The following is a 14,220-nucleotide window of genomic DNA, read 5'->3' on the forward strand; positions in this document are numbered from 1 at the left end:
GTTTGGGTTTATGATCTAGAGTTTGGATTTGGATTAACCGTAAACTCTAAATCCACACCCAAATCCTAGACCCTAAACCAAACTGTAAGCCCTAAATCCAAATTCAAATCTTTTGGTGTTTATGTTTTGGGTTTAGGGCCTAGAATTCAGGTTTAGGATATAGGGTTTGGGTTTAGGGTTTAGGTTTAGGATTTGGGTTTAGGGTTTGGGTTTATGATCTAGAGTTTGGATTTGGATTTAGGGTTTAAATACACCATCAGTTGTGCCGAGATTAATAGGGTTTAGTGATAGTAGCTACAACACCGATCAAGACGACGACAAAAGCACAATCGGTCATATATTCTATCATGGAGAAATTCCAATTACATGGTGCTCGCAGAAACATGACACTGTAGCGCTATCATCATGTGAGGCTGAGTTCATGGCTGGAACCGAAGCAGCAAGACAGTCACTTTGGCTTCAAGAGCTGTTAAGTGAGATCACGGGTCTTCCATGCGAGAAGGTCGTGATATGTATTGATAATAGGTCGGCTATTGCTCTTACTAAGAACCTGATTTTTCATGGTCGAAGTAAGCATATAGACTCTCGATATCACTTTATAAGAGAATGCATGGAGAAGGGGCAGATTGAAGTAGAACATGTTCCTGGAGACAAGCAAAAGGCAGACATCTTAACTAAAGCTTTAGGAAGAATCAAATTCAGAGAAATGTGAGATTTCATTGGAGTACAAGATTTGGAGAAAAGAGATTTCAAACTTAGAAGGGAGAATGTTGGGATAAGCTTGAAATAGCTTAGGTTGGAATGTTGGGATAAGCTTGAAATAGCTTGAAATAGTTATGGTTATCTAAAAGGATTAGGAAATATAGAGTTGTGTTAATCCCAATGAGGTTAGGATAATTAAAGTGTTATATAAAGATATGCAAGTGTGTTGAATAACTTAAGAGAGTTGAGAGCTTTAGTTTTTGAGATAGTTTTCTAAAGCAGTAAAGAGTTTGAGTTTGAGTTATAATCTTTGAGCAAATACTTTCTGTTTGATACAATAGATGGATGGTTCGTTGATCCCATGTTTCTCTCTCTTTCTTCCTTTTTCATAGTCTATCTATTTTTGTTTTGTTCTTAGTCCACAGTTAATATGTACCTCTTTGTTTATATACATCACAGCTGTGCCACCGACGTCTGTGCCCTTATCTGCTTGTGCATGGCGATGGTCATCTGTTGTTTCCGCAACGGTTGTCGAGATTCTTTATATTAGGCATGCATTATGCACAAAAAAAAAGAAAGACATTTCTTTTGTTCACGATCAGGGTTTCTGTATGATGTTGTCTTGATTTAATAAATTATCTCATGATCTTGAATTCTTGGAATATTATCTTTCAACTTGGAAATAAAGAGCCGCCCTAGATCGTTTTGAATCGAATGGTTGTATATATATATGAACACTTAAACCGGCTAGGATCCGAAGGAACAAGCCTTATCTTCTTCGGAGTCATGTCCTATACATAGTCTTAAATGAATAATTAAGGAATCCTCTAGCTATACGATATATTCGGCTCTATAAAAGATATGAGAAAATATAAAAAACAATAGATGTAACGCAATTGCGATAATTAATAACACACAAAATACAAGTTTCATGTCGTCCATCATAGCAACACACCCATTATTAAAGACTAGAGTTTGCAATTGCATGTATCCAAATGATCAATCACGCTTGAAAAAAGGTTTGAGAGAACGAATATATATATAGTTGAGTACATATTCAACGATTTCAGGACACACGTTTTTCATCACATATATCCATTTCATCCACGATGGCTCTTCTATGTATGTCTCTCCTCTACAAATGCCGTTGAAGATTCCTTTTGCACATCTACTCACTGGCTCCGTGAAGATAAAATCTGAACCATACTATTTTTTAAATCGAGTGCACGAAAATACATATAGTTAGAATTAGTGTTAATATTTATACGGTATAAAAATGTACACATTTTGTTACTTACATGTTCTATGCAGCGAGGAGTGGTCATATCTGTTGCTACAACTCCCGGAAAAACAATTGTTATTTTAATGTCCGGATTGAGCTCAATTCTTAGTGTCTCAAAGAATCTTAACAAGGCTGCTTTGCTTGCCTACAACAATAAATCAAGTAATATCAATAGTATGTAATTGTTGAGCCCCAAGTAACCTTTTATTTCTTCTTCATGTATATATAGAAACTGGTCAAATAAATTTTTGTTTATATCTTAAAAGATCTTACTGAGTAGACGCTTGCCACTGGCAAAGCTATATTTGCTGCACCAGATGAAATCACAATGACTTTTCCCTTGCTTTTTCGAAGATGTGGAATCGCAAAATAAGTGATGTATGTCGAGCCCCAAAAGTTGATGTCCTTAAAATACACACGAGTTAGATGAAGCATGTAGCTTTTACAATGATTTAACGCTAAAACATTATGTTGGTTTTTCTAACATAACCTAAATATTATATTATTTTTATTATAGTGTAAACAATAATGATATGGAGATAAAATTTGTTTGCGTTTTAAAATATATAGAATATTGTATGTAAAACTGTTTTTGTTTTCTTTTCCTTTTTGTTATGAACATAGCACTTTAACGTGTATATTGAAGAAATTATATGAAATTCATGTTTGGTACTGATATCTAATCAGTTTACTTAATTTATGGTTTAATGTGAATTTTGCAAATTAAAACTCACCATTATAGGATTAGCGGCTTGAATATGAATGTAATCTTCAAAAACAACGGTTTGAGTTACTCCAGCATTGTTGATCAGGTGGTCCACTGTTTAGATATGACAACTTGATTAGAACAATAACTATGTAAATTGATTTGACCAAACAATACAAAACAAGAATTCTAACAGTTCAATTAAAAACTGTACCATGGTCGATTATAATAGTTCGTTTATAGAATCATATATTTTTATTGACATCTATATGTGTGTGTAAACACAATATCGAAGCCTATGTTTCCCTTCCCCATAGACGGCGTCAAAATGTGGATCTTAAAACCCACACAAAGTATTTGATAGTGATTTTATGTAAAAAATTAAGAAAGAAGAAGTATGTAGACAACAATATCCTCATAACAAATCGATGTAATCAGATTCAGGCTGATGAAAAAAATTATATATTGATGTTCAAAACAAATGGAGTTTATAAGAATTAACAAGATCAACTAAGATAGAAACTATGAATCAAAGATATGGAGATCGAGGTCGAAGTGGATGGTGGTAATCTAGGTCTCAGAATGTGCTTTCTCTTCTCTCTTTTCTTCTTTTTATAATTGTTTCCGTTCGCTGATACATCTGTGATTTTCTCCTTTGTATGTTGTTGATCCCGAGATCTCTAGGGTATTTTGCTCGTGACTCGTATGTTCCAATGATTCTGGAGGCTATTCTTCGACTTGGTCCTTCCATTTTCAGACGGGTCTTCGATCTCGTTTTTTTAGTTTGAGCTAGTGATCGATCTCCGAATATCTATCTTAGTTTAGGTCAACCTGAGGTCGAGATCCAATTCTTTCTTTAACATGGAGCGGCCCCCTTTTTTATTGGATCTTGTGGGGATTTGGGTCCAACAATGTGTATTGAGTTATGTATTTGTAATGATTTGGAATAATTTGATTTTATATGAATTCTAAATGATTTTGGGTCAGTTATGAATGTTAATATGATTTTGATTAAACCACTACATAATCCTATTTAAAATTATAAGATTTGCAGCAAAAGAAAAATATATCATAAATATCTGGAGCAGAACAGACAGACCTCTTGGGAGTGAAAATTGCGGTGAATCACCCACGATCTACTATCTCTTCCTTGTGCTCATATGTAGATCTCTTCTTGGGGCGATCTCTTCTTTGTGAGATCTCTTCTTGGTGCTGATCTATAGTCCTATGACTATAGATATAATTTCGGTTATCAAACCTGGAAGCCCTTTGGCTCCTAGTTTCATCTCTCTGGTTTCATATTGTTCTCTTCGACGAGACGAAATAAGGAGCTATGTGTTGCAATGAGAACCTGGATCTTTTAGCCCTTTGGTTATAGATCATAATCAAAATCTCTCATCCTGTTTTTGTCATTTAAGTGTTTCGTCTCGGTGGTTGATGATCAGTCTGGTTATGAGTGCATTGTATCTTCTCCAGCAATGTGATCTTATATTCGTTTGGATCTGAATTCTCTTTGGCTTCAGATTGTGATACACATCTCGGAGACTCACCTCTGATCCATCACTGCGTTCTTATCTCTCTAATCCCAGCGGCGAACCAGAAATCTTGGCAATAGGGTGGCGACTCCGTACTCGAAGTGAACTCATCACCTTAAAGATCTGAAATCCCATTAGCTATAGACTGTACTGGATTTCTCATTTGGAATTCGGACTTGAATCAAAGTGCTTTGCTCCTTCCAAAGGCTGTCCATGTTCACTGCTGCTGTGTGTCTCTATTGTTCAAATATTTTAGCAAGGTGATTTCTAGAATACTCGTTGATATGGATTGCTCTTTATTATTGTTTCGGCGACAGTCTTTGCATCTTATATGTTAAACTATATCAGTTTTTACAGAGCAGAGTTGACTCACTTCAGTCTTTGTAACATCCTGATTTATAGTGTATGATGAAAGGTTTAACACAATTGATTTGGCTACCTATGTAACTAAAGTGCACTTATATTTTTTGAGAGCTCGAGAGTACGAGTTGATATATTTTCCATCCCCCGAGGTGCAGCAGTTGACTAAACATCTAGGGGTAAATCTACTCCTAGAGGCTTTCCGGAGTGAAGCTGTCTGGAGTTAAGTGTGCTTCATCTGAAGTAGTGGAAGGAAGAATGGGCGACCAAGTGGCAAGTCATTCACGATACTGTGTGAGTGAGGCCAAAGCACGGGAAAAGATCATATAGTGACTTTCAAGCCTCAGAAAAACTAATGTACCACTCAACGTACGAACTGAGACTCACATGTCAGTGAGTGGGCGTGGAAACCTATTAGCCTTGGGTGGTCGGGGGTGTTACAGTCTTGCTCTAATGACAAAGTATAGGAGTAAAAAAGATCACTTTTTCAAGCCATAAAAAATGTTTGATGGTTTCACATAAACCTTTGGATCTACATCTACAAAGACACTCAATTGGAATTGTCGAAGGGGTCATAGTTGAACGTCTAGAGCACTATTCCTTTCAGAGACATAAAAATGGTGTTGCAAAACATCCAGCCGATGATTTTCCATGTACTAACCAATCAGAGACATGCAAAACCAGAATTACATGTTTAATTGATGATTCATGTAATGCTGGAGGGATTGGTAGCCATAGCTACTAGTTATTTCAGAAATATCTTGAAGTCATCAAACCTGTAAGAGATTGATGAAGCATTAGCGAATATTTCATTGACCATCATCATATATACGATTAACGAGGATCTTACGTCCTATGTTACAAAAAGGGAAATAAAACTTACTTTGTTTGCGATGCACCTGGAAAAGGCCCATATGTCTGATGGAATGAGACCGCTTTTCTCTTAGAAGTTATGGGAGAATTTGAAAGGAGATTTAACTCGTACGGTTAATGATTTTCTTTCCAAAGGTCTTATGGCTCAAGGACTCAATGATACAAACATTTGTCTTATTCCTAAAAAGGACAAGCATATAGTGTCATCGGCCAATCAGTCTTTGCAATGTGAGTTAGAAGATAATCTCCAAAGTCTTTTTCCATAGATTAAAGAAAGCATGACCTGATTGTGTATCAAAAAACCAGTCAGCCTTTGCTGCTAGAAGACAGATCACATACAATATAATGATTGCTCAAGAAATTTTCCACGCCCTCATAACAAATCTGATAGGAAGAAACAAGTGAATGGTTATCAAAACTGACATGAGCAAAGCGTATGATCAAGTGAAATTGAATTTTATTAAATTTGTCATGCAAAAGACAACATGAATAGACTGGATAATACAATGCATAACATCTTTCCAATATCATGTTCTGATGAATTGTCAGCACAAAGGCAATATTTTACCCAAAAGGGGTTTACGTCGTCAAGGAGATCCTTTGTCTTATTTTCTCTCTATTTTATGCACGAAAACGCTTGTTAACCTTCTTAACCATACGGAAAATCAAGGAAATATAACGGGATGCGTGTCTCATGTGTTAGCCATCTGGTGTCACACCTTCTTTTCGCTGATGACAATTATTTCTTATGTAAGGCGGAACCCCCCAAATGTGATGAAGTAATGCAAGCAATCAAGATATATTTAAAAGCATTGGGTTAGTGTATTAATTTTGAAACATATTCTATACTCTTTGGTAAGAGAGTACCTAGGAATGTGAATTAAACGAAAAAATCTTCTTTGGGAATGGATAACAAAGACGGGATAGGATCCTACTTAGAAATTCCAGAGGATATTAGTTGATCAAAATGCAAAATTATTACGTTCGGAACGGATACACTACAACATAGATTTAATGGATGGTCCACACGATGGTTTTTAAAAGGACAGAAGGAAATTTTGATAAACTTTATCGTATAATCTCTTCCAACCTATGTTAAGGTTTATGGTTCCCTTGGATATTTGTGAAAAACTTACAAGTGTCATTGCACGGTTCTGATGGAGCTTAAATCTATCTAAAAGGTGGATGCATCGGGCAGAATGGGATAATTATATATCCCAAACGAAGAAGTTGGTCTTGGTTTATGTATAATTCATGATTTTAATCTATCGTTGTTGGGCAAACAGTTGTGGCGGCTAGTACAATTTCAAGATTCTCTTCTCCCAAGAGTGTTTGTTGCATGGCAAGTATTACCGACTTAGTTTTCCTTTGATATCAGGTTCTATTGATAGCCTTCTTATGTATAAAAAATTTTATCAGAAGCTAAACCATTAAAGTGTATTCTTGTTTTGAGATTAGAGCTTGAGAAGACCCTTGGATTCTGAAGATTCCTGTCAGCATGGCCTAATGTTCTGGTAGTCCACCCAAGAATGAAGGTGAAACACTTTATTCATGGCAAGCTTAAATAATGGAATGTGGAGATGTTGGAGAGGATTAAGGTCGTAAGCCAATCCACACAAAACGATAAATTTTGTTGGAGTTATACGAAGAGTGATCAGTATATAGTAAAATCAGGATATTGGGTAAAATCAGGCCATATTAACTGAACCTAGCATCACTATGCTTCAAGCACTTATTTGGAAAATCAGTTCTCCTCAAAAGATATGTCATCTTATATGGTAGACTGTGACATGCCATTTAGCAGTGCTAGAAAATTGACACTTCATAATATGTGATGTGATCATCATTTTCTTAGATGTAGATGTGAGAATATTAATGAACGTGTAAATCATGCTATTTTCGAATGTTCGCCAACTTTATAAACTTGGAAATTATTATCTATACTTTTTTCCCATTGATTTACCAATATCCATTACTTATAGCAACTTGAACTATCTATTATGGTGGTAAAACAATATTGAAGATCCGGAGTTAGATAAATATTCTTATCCACGGATACTTGGCATTTCTGATTGGAATGGTATAAGTTTTTTGTTTTGAATTAGAAAGTTTCACTAAAACATACGAAAATCACTAGAATACTCTTCAATTTCATTATATGAAATATGTTTAATAACAATAAATATTAGTGCAAATTTTTAAAACCATAAATTCAATAGCATTAGAATTTGAAAATGTTTTTTTAACATCTATGTTTTTATAACATGTAATTTGTCATTATGATGTAAATCAGTTTATAATTACCCCAAACTGTATTTGTAGGCCATAATTTACGGGTTACCGGCAGGCATCAACATTCATAATCATAATATTGCTATGTATGATGTAGGTAATTTTTCAATTATTTGAATGCTTACGTTTTCCGAAATGACGAATCGTCTCATCAATGAACTCCTTGCAGTCCTCAACCTCGGCAACGTCACCAGGTATGATGATGACATCACCAGATCCTAATTGACGTGATGTTTCTGCTACTATGTCCAGACGGTCTTCTCTTCGAGCAACGAGAGCCAAATATGCTCCTTTCTTCGCATATTCGTATGCTAGATGCTATTTTACCAACCAAATAAAGCACGATCGCATAAATAATCTCAACCAAATATCATATCAGTTTATTGTATCAATATATCTAGTTCTTGTTACTCGTATTTTAAATGAATGATAATATATGATAATTTATGCACTTTTACAAATATCGACTGAAAATTCACAAAGGATGCTCTATGTCACGAACATGGACATTTTTGGGCTTTAAATGCCCGTAAAATCTAATTATCATCAAATATCTAAATTATACTTTCGCAAAAGCTTATTTATATTTATCTTGTCAAGTACCCATATGAAAAAAAAAATCCACAATATGTCAAAACGTCAAAAAAAATTATCAACTAAATCAAAATATAAATATAGGCCTATAAATCACTAAAAATACAAAGATATCTAAACTATTATTTATGAAGTAATTTTTCACTTATAAACTCTCACAATAAGTTTTAGTCTAGTTATGTCATTGATTTTTAATTAATAACTAGATTTTGACCTCCACGCACGTGCGGGTGTATTTTTAAAAAAAAATATGATGCTATTTGCTTTTTATGTCACTATTTAGGGTTGGGCAAAAAACTCGAATTCTAAGAATCGAACCGATCCCAATCCAAATAAGTAGTACTAAATCCGAACCAGAATTGATTAAATATCCGAATTATTTAAAATTTTGGTATTTGAAGAATTGAAATCTAATCCGATCCAAACCGAATTATTTTTAATATATATAAAAACATCCAGAATATATATGATACTTTTAAGTTCGCATAAATGCTTGGAAATATATACAAATAATTAAACGTAAATATCTTAAATAGTTAAAAAATACTCAAAACTCCAAAAATACTTAAATAATTATTAATTCTCTATCCAAATATTTAAACCAAACCTATTTAAATTGGTTATCCAAATCAGAACCAAATTCTCAAAGATCTGAACTGAACACAAAATCTCAAAAAGACCCGAAAACGAACCCGAACATCCACCCATAATCACTATTATATATATATATATATCCATATATGTGTTATCATAGGTTACAAAATATGTGTTATCATATAATTAATCGTATTTTATACGTACCGTCAAATAACTTTTCTTATAACTAATAATATTTTATATGTACAATCATATAAATAATCACATATATTATATTTTAAAATTTAATGTGAAATATAAAAACCATAATTTAAGTTGGTGTTTGAAATTAGGCTTTGAATTGTATTTTTATTATATATATTGAAAACATTGTTATAATAGTTATTGGAAAATATGTTAGTAAAAATCAAATTTTGAATATATTTTATACGTACAATCATATAAATAATCACATATATTATATTTTAAAATTTAATGTGAAATATAAAAACCATAATTTAAGTTGGTGTTTGAAATTGGACTTTGTATTGTATTTTTATTATATATATTGAAAACATTTTTATAATAGTTATTGAAAAATATGTTAGTAAAAATCATATTTTGAATATTTGTATACTTTTAAATGAATTTTTGATATAAATCAATTTTAAATTATTATTTTGATTTGAATATATATATCAAGTAACATAGACCCATTACTTTTTAATATAATGTAATGGACTTTCAATTTTTTTACTAGCATAAGCCCATTATTTTTTTTTCTAACTTACTAATATCCATGTTTCCAAATAGTACTATATTTTTAACTACTATTCATATTGCCAAACAATCTCATTTTGTACTTGAGTTTTAATAAGATAGATTTCGTTTCTTTATTATATAATTGATCATATACAAATTAATTAATTAACTATAAAATATTTGTCAAAAGAAATAAGGGACATTCGTACAAATGGATATATGTAATGACTATAATTTATTTGTTAGATAATGTTTTATTTGATATTTGTCATAGAAACTAAAATATATAAAATAAAAAGATAAAAATATGTGTATATATTTAAACTAAAAAATATTATAATTATGTGAATTCTTCACTTTTAAAAATTTCTATACGCTATCATAAAATATTAATATTTTGTTTATTTTTATTGACTTCTTTTTTGTTTTATTTTTGTGTGTTTTGTAATATTTTTGTAGTTTCATGCATGTTTCATATTTAAATAGGTAATTCAGAGAGATAATAAATGTTAAGAAGATGAAGTTTTACTTTTCACTTTAGTTTAGTACATATTTTATATGTGATTATGTTCTGGTATTTTTATATATTTTTGCGTCGTTAAGAAACAAAAATGAAACGGAAACAAATGAAACAAAAATGAAACGAAAACAAATGAAACAGAAACGAAAAAATCATAAAAATTGAAAAATTATTAAAAACATAAAAAAATCATTATCATACTGGTCTTTATATTTATAATGCATATACTAAAAATGTTAATTAAATGATTAAGCCAACCAATGTATAACAGATTAATCTAGTGATCCACAAAATTTTAGGACATCCGAAAACATTACACCATACCTTGCAACTGGTAAAATAAAAATAGAATCATCAGTTAGCATATATTCAGACGGTATATAGTGAACAAAACTTAAAAGATTAAGGGGCTGTTATTAGTTTATGATTTAGAAAGAGTTTTGATGGTTTTTCACAATTAATTGATTTCTGAATTTTAAAAGAGTTATGAAGATTTTTATATATTTTTAAATTGTGTTAAAGAGTTTTGTAAATTGTTAGAGTCTTTATCTGAAGATAATTATAAACTAATGTAGAACATCTTTAAATACTGTGTTGTTACGTTTGTTGCTATCCTCTTCATTTTTCCAGTTTTAGTCTATTTCTTGTTCTTCCTTTGCTTTTTAGGCAATACTTTGTTAAATAGATTTTGTGAAGAAAACAAATGAAATGGAAACGAAAAAAATCACAAAAATAAAAAATTATTAAAAACATAAAAAAAAATCATTATCATACTGGTCTTTATATTTATAATGCATATACTAAAAATGTTAATTAAATGATTAAGCCAACCAATGTATAATAGATTAATCTAGTGATCCTCAAAATTTTAGGACATCCGAAAACATTACACCATACCTTGCAACTGGTAAAATAAAAATAGAATCATCAGTTAGCATATATTCAGACGGTATATAGTGAACAAAACTATAAAGATTTAAGATTTAGTAGTCACTAATTACTTGGAATTGTCCGTAAAATGTTTGTAGGTAAATACTACAGAGTACAGAGATTAAAAAAATAATAAAAGACAAAAACAAAACAAAAATGTTGACAAAAAAATGGTTAAAAAAACATTGCATCCAAAAGTTGCTAACCTCTTGAATAGCTTAAATCAAAGTAACCTTTTGTTATCAAAGAAATTACTTCCAGTAAAAGAAGATGAAGAAAAATAGCTAACCTCTCCGATGCCCGAGGAAGCTCCGGTGATTAGAACTACTTTTCCAGCTACGTTTTCGAAGAGAAATTGCTTATAGAGAAACATCACAAGTTTGATCAAAACATAAAATGGGTAAAAGAAGAAGAAAAAGATGATGGAAACAAGAGGTAGAAGGACATCTAGACTGGTGTGAAGTATATCCATGTTGTTCGTTCGCAGAAACTACTAGATAGCCTCTCAACTTGTCTTCTCTGTTAAAACAATCAAACTCAATTTGCTAGAAGCTCGAAGGCGAGGAATTTCCGTTTAACTCCTTAGGCAGTTGTAGGAGGTGGAGATAGCGTACCTCTTTAGTAACCCTCATTTAGATTTATTTAATATTATTGAGTGCTTTGATGGTAATCTAGACGAATGCTTTCACGTGTGGAAGTTTATGCACCTCATGGATTGACCTAAAAATGCGTCTGAATTCGAGATCGTGATGAATACCACTGGGATATAAATCTGGAAATCGTGCGAGTGTACGGGGGCGAAGCCACTTTATTTTGACTGGGTGAAAAACAAATAAAATATATTAAATGTTTAATAAAGTTAGTGGAAAAGTAGAGAAAAAGGGGTATTGAACTCGGGTTGGTAGAAAAATAAGGGTGCATCATGCCCAACTTAGACACTATCAACTTATACGTCCAATGTGAAACACCAAACATCTAAAATATAGTGGGTGCATGTGCACCCATTGTCTCTAACCTAGCTTTGCCCCCGAGTGTACGCCTTATCTGAGTTGCAAGCCTCGACAACCAGACCGTTGGTACGTAAATTAAAGATCATAGTATTTATAAAATATAGACGTTTTAAAATTAATAATTAAGAGTAAATACCAAACCTGCTTAACCCGTCAAGGCCACTACAAAAAAACACATATATAACGAGGAGGTTTAACGAGGAAAAAATGTCCTACATCCCTTTTACGAGTATTTTATGATGAAAAAAAAAATCAACGTAATTTCCTCGCAAACTAACGACGATAAATATTCGATGTAAAAACATTGCAAATTGACGTGGTTTTTACGAGGAAATACTATTTCGTCGTAAAGTAGGCGTAAATGTAACAAAGACTTTACGAGGAAATATTTAACGACAATTTACCGCCGACAATCTCGAGTTCACTAACCTTTTAGTTGTAACACATTTTTTGTTTCGGCTAACTAACTAAATTTTCTTGTAAATTCCTAGTAAAATTTCACCTACCAATTTTGAAAATTTCCTATAAATATGTCGATTGTGTTTCACTTCAAACACACCAAAAAGAAAAGAAAAACTACAAACGTGAAAAAAAAATGTCGGGTGATGAAAATATTATGGAGTTTCAGAGGTGGATGTACTCACAGAGATGCTAACGGGAGAGTGACGAAAGAATATCTCAAAGGGCTGGAGACATTCATGCATCAAGTAGATTCTACACCGCTCACCCATGAAAGCAGTTAAATGTTTTGTCCTTGTCGGAAATGCAACAATTCAAAATTGACAACTCGTAAAAATGTATGGAAGCATTTAATAAATAAAGGTTTCACGCCACATTACTATATTTGGTTTTAACATGGAGAAGGTTATAATTATGGGAATGAAGTTAGTAGTAGTAATAGTAATTTTCAGGATGAACCGGTTGATCATTTGCATAATGAACATAGTTACCATCAAGAGGAGAAAATGGTAGATTGTGATAGGGTTCATGATATGGTAGTGGATGCATTTGTAGCCCATGATGAAGTTGAAGAACCTAACATAGATGCTAAATTTTTTTATGAAATGTTAGATGCTGTGAATCAGCCAATTTACAGTGGTTGTAGAGAAGGTCTCTCTAAATTGTCGTTGGCTGCTAGAATTATGAATATTAAAACTGATCACAATCTACCTGAAAGTTGCATGGATGCATGTGCAAACTTGTTTAAAGAGTATTTTCCGAAAGACAATCTGTGAGCTGATTCTTATTATGAGAATCATAAACTGGTTTATAGTCTTGGGTTACCTTCGGAGATGATAGACGTTTGCATCGACAATTGCATGATCTACTGGGGAGATGATGAGAAGTTAGAAGAATGTCGATTCTGCAAAAATCCACGATTCAAACCGCAAGGATGACGACGTAATAGGGTACCATACCAAAGGATGTGGTGCCTACCAATTACTGACAGATTAAAAAGATTGTACCAATCTGAGCAGACTGTTGGACGAATGAGATGGCATGCCGAGCCTACTCAGACGGATGGTGAGATGACTCATCCATCAGATGCAAGAGCCTGGAAATATTTTAACAAAGTACATCCAAAATTCGCTAGCAATAGCCGAAATATGTATCCTAGATTCTGCACAGATGGATTTAGTCCATTTGGAATGTCAGGGAGACAATATTCATTGTGGCCAGTCTTTCTTACGCCATACAACTTGCCACCGGAGATGTGCATGCAACGGGAGTTTCTATTCTTAACCATATTAATACCTGATCCGAAACATCCAAAAAGGTCTATGGATGTTTTTCTAGAACCACTGATAAAAGAGTTGTGGTCAACAAGGGTGAGGACGTATGATTGCTCAATGAAGACGAATTTTACGAAGACGAATTTTACGATGCGAGCGATGCTTTTGTGGACCATAAATGACTTTCTTGCCTATGGGAGACTACACATGGGAGATTATCTTGTCCATATTGTAATGGAATGACAGATGCGTTTCAACTGAAGAATGGTAGGAAGACAAGTTGATTTGATTGTCATTGTCGATTTCTTTCCATTAGCCATTAGTACCGAAGAAACAAGAAATTGT

General features: G+C 32.8%; 1 protein-coding gene across 1 annotated transcript; it reads right to left on the minus strand.

The window, feature by feature from the left end:
* Positions 1-1,221: 1,221 nt before the first annotated feature.
* Positions 1,222-11,641, minus strand: LOC103873963 (11-beta-hydroxysteroid dehydrogenase-like 3). Its single transcript, XM_009152376.2, has 6 exons — positions 11,422-11,641; positions 7,876-8,068; positions 2,719-2,804; positions 2,258-2,389; positions 2,001-2,129; positions 1,222-1,908 (listed from the first exon to the last, which is right to left on the minus strand). The coding sequence occupies exons 1-6, from the start codon at positions 11,602-11,604 to the stop codon at positions 1,702-1,704; spliced, it is 930 nt and encodes a 309-aa protein (XP_009150624.1). The 5' UTR covers positions 11,605-11,641; the 3' UTR covers positions 1,222-1,701.
* Positions 11,642-14,220: the final 2,579 nt, after the last annotated feature.

Source organism: Brassica rapa, chromosome A01 (assembly GCF_000309985.2).
Source record: "Brassica rapa cultivar Chiifu-401-42 chromosome A01, CAAS_Brap_v3.01, whole genome shotgun sequence".
Taxonomy (NCBI): domain Eukaryota; kingdom Viridiplantae; phylum Streptophyta; class Magnoliopsida; order Brassicales; family Brassicaceae; genus Brassica; species Brassica rapa.

Coding starts and splice junctions, on each gene's coding strand:
- LOC103873963 (XM_009152376.2), bottom strand. CDS start 11,604: ATGGATATACTTCACACCAGTCTAGATGTCCTTCTACCTCTTGTTTCC. Junction 8,069..11,421: donor CTTCCTCGGGCATCGGAGAG/GTTAGCTATTTT, acceptor TTGGTAAAATAG/CATCTAGCATACGAATATGC. Junction 2,805..7,875: donor GATTCGTCATTTCGGAAAAC/GTAAGCATTCAA, acceptor ATATCTAAACAG/TGGACCACCTGATCAACAAT.